General features: G+C 53.8%; 1 protein-coding gene across 6 annotated transcripts in view; it reads left to right on the forward strand.

Annotated features, from left to right (window-relative positions):
- The window catches only part of SUFU (SUFU negative regulator of hedgehog signaling), a 125499-nt gene that overhangs the window by 101813 nt on the left and 12726 nt on the right, over positions 1-10960 (forward strand). For 5 of the 6 annotated variants that reach the window (XM_086680730.1, XM_086680731.1, XM_086680732.1 and 2 more), the window contains exons 10-11: positions 1434-1572; positions 10300-10368. In XM_086680730.1, the coding sequence (XP_086536856.1) occupies positions 1434-1572; positions 10300-10368 (208 nt within the window). The remainder of the gene's footprint in view (positions 1-1433; positions 1573-10299; positions 10369-10960) is intronic. The other variant, XM_086680734.1, reaches the window with a different exon arrangement.

The raw sequence follows: 10960 nt of genomic DNA on the forward strand, positions 1-10960 counted from the left end.
AACTCCTTGAGGGACCAAGAAGCCCAGCTGTGTCCTTTCTGCTGCTGTCCACAGTGCCAGAAAACCCAGCCCTGTGGCCAGCATTCAGCTCTCTGTTTGGGGATGCTGCACTGGGCTGAATCTGTTCAGCTGGCTTCTTGCATAGCCCTTGGGGTTTCCACCCTCACTTTTATAGCAGGGGAGGCGACCAGAATAACTCTGAACTCAGACAACATGACAAGGAAGAACGGGGTTACCCTGGTTTGGTCCCTCCCCACTGAGCCCAGAGCCTGAGAAAAGAGTTTAGATGCTAACCAACCTTGGCCAACCACCCTGGGCAGCAGGGCAAAGATAGCAAGTGGTCAGAACGAACAAGGGCTGGAAAGACCCCCCCACCAGGACCCCAGCCATTTCCTCCCCAGCTCCCTCTCTGGCCCAAGCTCAAGATCTTTAGACTGGTAAAGGGTTAATCCAAGGCAGCCTGAGAAAGCAAAGGGGCAGGCTTTGCTTCCTTTGCTGACTGGCATCTCTGGCTCACTAGTTGTCCCTGCCTGCCCTTCCCCCAGGTGTATTTCCAGACTGGGGATTAACAGGAGCTTCTTGTGGCTCCCTCAGAGTGACCCCATTTGGCTTCAGCTTTGATGATGATGATGATGATGGTGATGATTATGATTTACGATTTATTTGTTTGTTTTGAGGTATGCTTGTGGCCTTGGGGCTAGCCATTTTTTTTTTAAGTTTATTAATTTATTTTGAGAGCAAGCACAAGTGGGGGAGAGAGAGAGAGAGAGAGAGAGAGAGAGAGAGAGAGAGAGAGAGAAAGAGAATATCCCAAGCAGGCTCTGCAGTGTCAGCACAGAGCCCGATGTGGAGCTCGAAGCCACACACAGCGAGATCTTGACATGAGCTGAAGTTGATGCTTCACTGACTGAGCCACACAGGTGCCCCGGGGCTAGCCATTTTGTTCTTGTGGGAGGTCCCAGGAGCAGGTGGCAGACACTGCCCTGAGCACAGGAGTTGTGCTGCGAAGGCACTATGCCATCCTCCCTGGGGCTTGGGAAGTTTGTTTAGGTACTGCTTCACCCCCACCTTCAAAGTAAAGGGGGACATGACCCTGCTCTTAGTTCTGGGCATGGCCTTGGGCGTATTGCTAACTGCCTTCTCTAGTCTCAGTTTCCTCACCAGGACGTGAAGGAGGTGTACTCCACTGCCCCTGCAGGCCCTTTGAATGCTGATCTAGTGTCTCTGCTAGCTTTGAGCACTTCGGAAGAATGGCAGTAGAGAACTCGTGAGAGGTTTCTCTTGGACCGTGTTTGGTTACAGTCCCCTGTTGGCGGGCAGGTGGGCAGTCCAGAGGGCATTTGCCAGGCACCCTGTCCCAGGGAGCACAGCCCCCACAGTCCCTGAGCCTTGGCCAGGCCTGCTGCTCACTGTCTCTGTGTTCCTACCCCCAGGGGCAGGCTCCTGCATGGACGGCACTTTACGTATAAAAGTATCACAGGTGACATGGCCATCACATTTGTTTCCACGGGAGTGGAAGGCGCCTTCGCCACTGAGGAGCACCCTTACGCAGCCCATGGACCCTGGTTACAAGTGAGAGGCTCCTTTTCTTTCCCTACCTTTTTTTCCCCCTCCCTACCTTGTCTTCCGTGGGCTCTTCCCACACCTGCCTCCCCCTACCCTCCCTTGGCAGCTGTTGTTGACTCCCTTCCGGAAGGGCTGGTTATGGGAAACCATGTGGAGTGTGGATGCTGCTGCCTATCCCATCAGCTGTAGTACTTCCTGGCCTCTCCGCCATCCCCTGAGACACCAGGGATAACTCTCTAGGCCCTGGCCATTGGTTTGCCATGGAAATCTAGGTTTGAGAGGTACCAGACTTTCCGCACCCCGGGTAAACCAAAGTCCAGGAAACCAAGGGTGAAGCAGGATAAGATGGAGTCTGGAAGCCACTTGCAGGTGCCTCTGTGGAAATGCCACCAGAACTCCTAGATAATGGACGTGTGGACCTGGACTGGGGCTGGGTTGGGCAGGCCTCAGCAGACAGAGCCTCCCTACTCCCCTCATCTAATGGTTGTCCTGTTCCTCCTAATGGAAACCCAGCTTTTCTGCACAGAAACCTGCTGGCTTGTCCAGAACACTTTGTCCTTCCTTTGCTCTTCTGGCTGGAGCACAGCTTCAGAGCCACTGCCAAGTGGGGTGCTGGGACCTGAGAGCCACAGGCCTCCTTCCAGCCCCCACCCCTGTCCCAGGTCTATAACTGGTGCTTGGCTGGTCCAGCATACTCCCAGATGTGTTAGGGGAACATTGTTTTTTTCTTTGTTTGTTGGGTGCACGGGAGGAAGAAAACTCTACCTTACCTCTCTGAGGAGTATCAAGAAAGGGGATCTGACAGCAATTCAGAAATTGACTGTGCCCTGTTTATGGTATATGGAAGGATGGTTATAGTAGCGGGGAAGAGAATTATGCTGGTTTTGTGGGGTTAACCCTGTCTGGGGGGGTCTGTGAAACATACTTAACTGTCGATGTGGGCATGTGTGTGTGTGTGTGTGTGTGGTTGAGCTTGCCATTGAATTTCTCCTCCTTCAGGCCAGCCCTCCCCGCCGCCCCCCTGCACAAATACTAACCCTTAATTAAAACAAACAGCAAACAAAGAATACCAACCACACTCCTCAGACTAAGTGAGGAAGAAATGGAAGCTAGTGCTTTAGGAATATTGTGTTCCATAAATTATCTTGCCTTTTTCCACTGTTGTTATTACATTGTTTCATAACAAAATTACTTTGAACCATAAAGTTATAAATACATTTTAAAAGTCCCACTTGGTAACATTAGATTTCTGTCCATGTGGTGTTGGTAGTTACTGTAGCAAAAGCTCTGAAGTGTAACATTTGAAACTAGCCCAGCACAAGTGGAAAGGGCCTCCCTGCCCCCCACCGCCCCACCCCAGCTATGTCCCAGGAAGCAAGGCTGCCTCTTGCTGGTAAGGAAGGGGGAGGTGGGGACCCAGCAGAAGGGTTAACAGGTCATCATTCCCAGTAGATGACTGTGCTGACAGGTCTCAGAAGTGTCCTCAGATGGCATTTGTGTGTATTGGAGGTTCAAGCACATTTTCTTGGGAAAGTAGGGACCAGGGTCTCCCCAAACTCAAGAAGAAATTACCCCCAGTACGTTTTACATCTTCAACTCTGAACCTGTCCTTAGAGTCTTGCCATCCCCCTTAGAAAGTCTTCTCACCCTGAGGAGGGGTTGGTCAGCATCTCCATTCTCATCAGCCTAGGAGCCCCAGCCCCCAGAGGACTCAGCAGATGTCATGATGCCCCTCAGGGCCCCCAGAGTTCTGAATCCAACCGCTTATCCACGGGCTACTGGCCTTGTACTCCCAGCCCCACTCCCCTCACCCTGGGGCAGCCCCCTCAAGGGAGCTGAAGCACTGGGCACGGCCCCTCCCATGCACTGTTGCCCAGGGAACCGGAGCGGTGGGAACCAGCCGCTAGCCTCGGCATGTTTCAATAAAGTTGCTGTGCTGGGGAGCTGCTTAATCAAAGGCCTGTGTTATGGGCTCATTAGTGTGGTCCAGCACGGGCCAGCTCACGGGGGAGCTCCTAGGAAGGCTGGCTGGGGCCCCATTCCCCAAGCCTGCACCCTCACTCACCAAGGGGATTCTCAGGCCTAAGGAGCCCTGGGAAACCCTCTGCCCGTACCCCCCACTCTCTATCCGCCAGTCCTCAGCCATGGAGCCAACACCCAAACAGCTCTCCTCCCTGCCCTCAAAGCAGTCAGCACTTTCTGCATCTGACTGCCTGTTCGCCTTCCCCTTTAGGGTCTTGCCACTGTGGTCACAGGCAGCTGCCTAGCTTGTGGGAACCTGGGCTTGTAATTACTTGTGGGCCTCTGGGGCTCCCTCTGGGGTTGGTTGTCTCCCCAGGAGTCTGCAGGACCTCTTGGAGGTCTGGGATTAGGCTCATTACCAAAGAGGGGCCTCTCCACTGGACCAAGAAGGGCCCCAAGCCCCTCTGGAGGGAGTTCCCCAACACAGAGAGGACAGCCCCCCCTGCAGGCATCTCTTGCGCGTGCTCCCAGGATCTGGGGTGTCTCGTTGGCCTCTGTGTGCCAGGCCTGTTAGGGACAGAGGAGCAGGAAGGAGCTGAATGCGGCAGGCCCAAGAACGTGAAGAGCTCTAGACTTCTGTTTTCTTGGCTGCTGCTTGAACTCTCCCTGTTGATCCCAGCTGAATGGGGAGGGGCTGGGATGACTTTCTTACATCAGCCTCAACAGCCTTGGAAGCCCTGCTCCCAGCCTTGGCACCTTGTTCTGGCTACCAGCCCGGGCCTGTTATCTCTTGGGGAAAAGGCATGGCAAAGACACCCCACATGGGGGAAGAGTGACAAAGGAGAGGCTGAGAGGAAAAGGCAGAAGGTGAGGGAATCTGGGCCCTCACTGGAGTGTGCAGAGTGGCCCCACACAGGCCTCCACACCCACCTTCTCCTGGGCCTGCACCTACCCTCTATGCTCCTCCCCTTCCCCCACTCTCCAGCTGCAGGAAAGTCAAGGCCCCAGCCCAGAGAAAGGCAGGGCCGTCTGCAACCCCAGGGTGAGCTCAGTGGACACTCCCTGCTTCCTGGAGGAGCTGGAGAGTCAGGAATCCTGCACCAATTCCATAGGCTTCTCAGTTTCCGGAGGTCAACACCTTGACTCCATCTGCCCTACCATCTGCTGTTTTCATCCTCATGGAGATTGTAAAGCCTGTCAACCAGCTCCAGAGCTTTTCAGGAGGGTCTCCAGGCCCTGGGGGAGGCCTGCCAGCATCCTCTCTTGCACACCTTCCCCCAGCATTCCACATCCCGGTAGCTTTAACAAGCCTCTCTCCCTTGAGGCTGTCAACATTGGGTTGTTAGTCTTCTGAGCAGGAGCCCAGCCCAGAACTGAGTCGTTCATCTATCCCCAGCCAGGGTTGATCTGAAGGGGGGAGAAGTCAGCCCCAGAGGTCACATGGAGGTCATATCACCAAATATGAGAATATTTTTTTAGGCCCTGCAATGCTTTCTCAGCTGTGTGGTGTCTGATAGCTCACCCAAGTGGAGCCCCCATTCCCAGCCGTTCCTGCCAGCCCTGATGGGAGGCTCCGGCCTCAGGACACGATGCCCAGCTGTTGTTCCGAGTGGGCTCGCCGCTCCAGGCCAAGTTTGGGAATCACTACTGGGCTCTGGTCCTAGCCCAGTGGCTGACTCACCACTGTCCTCTGGACAAGCCCCCGCCTTCTGTCCTCATCCACCCATTTGGACGTTGTGTGGAAGACACTTGGCAGTCCCTGGCCCAGGCCCTGGGCAGCTCCTCTCCCGTGCCTCTACTGTTTCTCCTTCTTCTGGTAAACCTGGCCACAACCTGTTCTCCCTGGAGACGTTTGCCATCCTGGGACCTCACTGTCCCAGGGTACACCCATCAGGGTTTAAATCCTAGCACTGTGCCTGGGGAGTACAGCACCCTCCCTTTAGGAGAAGACTGTGATGGCCCACTCTGCCCTCACAAGCCGGCAACCAGAGCAGGAGGGCTCTGAGCCTGCTCCTGGCCACCAAAGCCAACTTCTCACCACCCACTGAGAACAGGAAATGAGTGTGTGCCACACACACCTCTGCCCCCAAGCCTGGGGGGTCTCCAGGCTGTTTTCCGGCTTTCGTCTGGCCTGTTGGAGTCTGGGGAGGGGGGTGGACACAGACCGGACTGCTTCCTCGTCCTGCCTCCTCCTTGGCCATTGTGGGTGCCAGAGCAGCTCCTTGGCAGGCCTTACCCTGTAAACAACACATTTCCGCCTCTGAGAGAAGGAAAGAGAGGGAAGAAGAAAGCCAAACTTGTTGGGAAGCAAGAACAACGTGTCAACACGAAGAGCAAACAGGGCCCCGGACAAAGTGTGGATTGTCGTATCAAGGGGAAGGAGTGGGCATTGTCAACGCTGTTTGCAGACTCAGAAATAGCACCAACCACAGACGTTTGAATCAGATCTGCAGCAGCTGGGCTCCTGTCTGCGGCACAGCAGGGCCTGCCCAGGGCAGGCCCCATGAAAGATCACTTTTTGGGTTCCTTGTGGACCTTGCTGGGGCTTGGGGAATTGGGAGATTATTGACAACCCTCCCTCATCACCAGCCAGCCAGGTTGTCCTAAGGCACCTGGTGTGAGCACTTGGAGTAAGCTGCCATCTGGATTCCAAGCCCCCTTTCTGACCAACAGTGGGGGTTGGTAGTGGGGAGCAAGGAGCCACTGCTCCCCTCACATCTTGGCCAAATAGAAGGTGTTGAAGCTGCAGCCACCAACTCACCCCTGTTGGTTAAGCCTGCGCCCAAACCCCCTTCCCCTGTGAGCCTGGGTATTTCCCATGATCCCCTGGGGTGCCTCAAAAGTGCAGATGTCTTGGCCTTGCCAGGATATTCCAATACTGAAAGTCTGGATGGCATCTTCATATTTTCAGAAGCTTGCCAGGGGAGTTTGCTGTTCAGATTGGTTGGTGGGAGCTTTCTCCTCTCACCAGAGAGCCTCCTGCCTCCAAGGGCTGGTTATACAGAAACCTAAGCATTTTATGCCCAGCTCATGGGGACCACGTGTTACTGAGTGCTGTTGTTATTTTCAGTATTATTACTGTTATTTCTACTGCTCTTTTCTGGGTTAGAGTAAATGTTCCCTTATGTATGCATTCACTAAGCTGGCCTGGAAATTTGCCTTGCTGTTCCCACTTGGAAACCATCTTTGGGCATGGTTTGCCTTCCTTTCCAGTTGGCCAACTCAATTTTTGAGCAGCTGGGTGTCTATGGTACTCAGCCGTCTTGAGCTAATCAGGGTTGTTCTTCTCGAGGAGATATAGGTCTGGCTGGGGTTAGGACGGCTGGTTTTCCAGGCCATCGGTAGAAGCCAAAGTCACCTTTACCTCCCCTTTCAGAGGAGAGAGAGAAGAGTTAGCCTTGAGTAAACAAGGCTTCTAGAATTGAGGTATTTTCTCCAGACAGGAAAAAGAGTATCCTCTACCACCATGAGGTCAGATCACTGTTCTAAAGTCCAGGAGCCTTGTCTCCTCTCGACACCGGCTCGTCTGCAAAATGGGGGTGATAGTTACCGCCTTTGCGGGACTGCCAGGAGGGTTCCGTGAAACGATACCAGTCAAGCGCTTAGCCCAGTGCCCGGCACATGGAGGAGGCACCACTGCTTCTGCCACTGGTGGTGTTATCATTGCCACTGTCTTCATAACCATCCTGTTTTCATTTGTGGCAGAGCCAGGCAGCTCCACGGGGACCCAGTGAGCTTCAAGAGCCCCAAGCGTAGCATCGCAGGCTTTTCCCACAGTTGCATCACAACGGCGAGTCTGTTGCTCATGAGAGCGCCCAGGAGCTGCTCCGTCACAGTTGTCTATCTCCAGTGTCCTGTGGATAAGATCTGTTACCATTCTCAGCTCCAGGTCTGAAATATACAAAGAACAGGGCCTGCTTGTTCAATCCAAGCTTCTAAGGTTTAACTCCCAAAGGAAATTAAATTAGCTGCCTGCAGCTATGACAGTCTGTCGTGTTTCTTTGCAGGGAATGTCACCCTTAATATCATGCAGATCTTATGTATAATTTTCTCTGTTTAATTCTTTTAAAATAATGTGAAGTTTCCAGCAGGAACCAGCAAAGCACCAAAAGTGAAAATTGAGGAGTAACTAGGGTTTGTCCCCTTTTCTGGTCTTGCCATCCCTTCCGCCAGCCGGGTATAAAATGAGTCCACACACAGAGGGTACGTGCTTGGTGGTTGTTCTGCTAAAAGCCACCATAGCGTACCCTCTCTCCACCACCTATTCCAGACCTTTGTCACAGGAACTGGCTTAGGACGGAACTCCACGTTAGTGGGGTTGCCTTTCCCTTTGTCGAAAAATGGCTCTTTGGTGTCTCACTGGGTGGTCCGGTCCCGGTGAACCCTCCCCTCCACCTCAGCCCAGCACTATAGTCCCAGACCTATTTACCTTTCTGGCAGAAAGTCCCTCCCTCCAGATTATTTGTGGCTTAGAAATCAGCCCGGCCTGGCCCAGACTGGAGCCATTGTAATGTAATTGGGTTTTAGGTATGCTCGTGTTTGTGCTAGCATTTGCAGAGATGGCAGCAAGCCCCGGAAATGCCAAAACCATGAATGTGACTTTTGTACTCCTCCCGCAGACTGGCGATAACTGGTAGGGAAACTCTGGACTTTGAGAGGGGGGGACCCTGGGATAATGGAGGGGCATGGGCCCTGGCAGTGGGAAGACTGAGGTGTGATTAGGAAAGAGTCCCTGGAGTCTGGGAGTGCTCAAGGTGCACTTGGAAGAAGAATGTGGGTGGGAGGGCCCCCCCCCCCAAGTGGGCATTTCTCTCCACTGACTTTGCCTGTTTAAATCTGGTCTCTGCCCTCACCTGAGGCCTGAGCTCCTCAAACAGAAGAAAAAAAAAAAAAATTCGGTGAGGTGGGAGCCAATGGTCAGAGCCGGTTTGCTGCTGACTGTGGGCTTGCAGCCTGGGAGGATGTCCTTTGGCTCCCTGTCAACCAGGAGAGGGTGCATGTCCAGGTAGAGTGTAGACTGCTTTCATGCCTGTCTCTGGGGCTCCGCCCAGGGCCAGGCCTAGCAGAGGCACCCAGGGAATGCTGTGGGATTGAACAGATTGATGGGCAGATGAGTGGAAGAATGAATAAATGTGTAAATGTTGTGGGGGGAAGAGCAGTACTTCGGGGATGACTTTAGAGTCCAGACACGACTGGGATATGGTCTTAGCTCAGCCACGCACAAGCCACGTGACATTGGGCAAATTACATAACCTGTCTGTGCCTCAGTTTCCTCATCTGTGAGGAGACTGAAGGAGATAAGATACACTGAGCAGTCAACACAGTGCCTGGTACAGAGGTGGTTTGCTCGCTCGGGGTCATTTTCTCATTCCTCGCTCCCACCTCCAGGCCATCAACTTCCTTCCTCTGGAGCCCTCCGTCCTCTGTGGTCCCCAGCAACCCTGCTTGCTGCTCTCCCACACTGCTCTGCCATTTTACTTCATCGCACAAGCTGACTGTGTTCCAAATATTGAAACTTCTCTTCTTCCCAGAGTGGACAACTCCCAGGGGAAACCTGAAGGGTATTTTCTCAAGTTCTCGATCCCCATCCTTCTAAAGGGGCTTCCCTCAGAAGAGTCACTCACCTTGGTCTTCACCCCATTGTCCTTCTTCCTCTGTGCCTCACCCAAGGTGTTCAGAGTTTGCTGGAGGAGGCAGAACAGAGGCAGGTGGACCCACAGCCTGGAGGGTAGGGAAGGGTCAGGTGTGGAGACCAGGAGGCTCCTGGACCAGCACAGGAAGGAAAAGGGTGGAGGAGAGAGTCAGGTTGGGAAGAGGAAAGACATCCTCAGCCTGGGCCCATTGTGGTGCAGGCCTGGTGTGAGCTTGGCCTAGCTCTGCAGAGCCAGCCTGAGCCAGCTGGGGAAATGGCCCACCAGCTTGAAGAAGGCCTGTGAGGGTAGTGGTTGTGCCAGCTGAGTAGTGGGGCCAGGCTGTCCTGAACATCAAAGCATGAAGTGACAAGGCATCAGACTAGAGCAGTGAAGTGGGACAGCTGGGAGGTGACTTGGAGGAGAGGTTTCTCGAAGGAAGCTTTGGAGAACTCAGTGGCTGAGTGAGCCCAGCAGAGCAGGGGTTTGGGAGCTTCCAGCTTGAGATGTGGATACTGCGGAGGGAAACGGGTTGAGAGCCCCTTTCCCATCTGTAAAATGAGAGAGATTGGTGCACAATCTGCAAATTCTCCGGCTTACACATTCTTGGATGTACCTTCTGGGGCATTTCTAGATTCCAGACGAGGCTTGTATTCCAAATCCAAACAGATTCCTTTTGTCCTACCAAGTGGGGGGTAAAGAGGAACATGTGAGCCCAGTTGGGCACAGAGGATGGTTGGCAATCTCTGTTCCCCAGTCATCAGCTTTTCTGTTTCCTCTCTGCTGCACTACCGCGTGCAGGGGGCCCGAACTGCCAAACAGGCTCTTTTCCTGCCCATTCCTTTGTCCCTTCTGGGGACCGGCAGTACCATTCTCCCACGTACCCACACCTTGCTTCCCCGTTGTCCTGTGACAGCCCTCCTTCACTGTCCTCGTCCCTCTGATATGGCAGGCTGGTGGGAGTTGGGGGGAAATGACAGTCAGGGATAGGCTTCCAGCACTTCCCTCTGTCCCTAGAACAGATCCACCACGGGCTCATATCTCCTCCGTGGCCAGAAGAAAGATCCACAGCTTGGCAGTTGGCAAAAAGACCATATATTAAGAAATAATAATAAAAGCCTGTCTTGTGCCTTCTTCCCAGATTCTGTTGACTGAAGAGTTTGTAGAGAAAATGTTGGAGGACTTAGAAGATTTGACTTCTCCAGAGGAAGTAAGCCTGTTTGATTCTCTCTAACAGCGGCTTCCAGTCTCCAGGAGCCTGTGTGTGTCTTTCCGTCTGTCTGTCTCCAAGGTGTGGGGATAGGCTGGAAAGGAGACCCTGGAGATGTTAAACGGCTTTATTTCTGTCTTCCCACCACCCCCTGCCCCACCCCAGCTGCCATAAGGACACCCAGCAAATTGTCCAAATTGGTGGCTCCGAGAACCTCATTGAAGAGGCAGCCAGGGCCTTTGGGCTAGTGGTTCTCCTCAGCCCCTGCTGTTCCCTGGCAGGTTCTGAACAGAAAGCCCACGCCTGCTGCCAGAGAACATTCCACTGGGGAGTTCTGGTGGGCAGTAAGGGACTCCTGCTCTCGCCTCAGGCCACCCAGGAGCCAGCCTCCTTCCTTCTCCAGCCATGAGCTCTCCCTTCTTGGTCTGCCTCTTCCAGCAGGAGGAGCTGGCAGGCCAGGTGGGGGCTTGTGCCTTCCCTGGCTCCTCATCTGGGGTACATGAATGGAGCCCATAATCCCCTTTGTTTTTCTTCCTTGTTCCTGGCATCCTCATTTGCAGGGACTTACCTCATCCTGGAAAGTCCCGTCCCC

The sequence above is a fragment of the Puma concolor genome, chromosome D2 (genome assembly GCF_028749965.1).
Source record: "Puma concolor isolate L17-30 chromosome D2, mPumCon1.1.hap2, whole genome shotgun sequence".
NCBI classification, from domain to species: domain Eukaryota; kingdom Metazoa; phylum Chordata; class Mammalia; order Carnivora; family Felidae; genus Puma; species Puma concolor.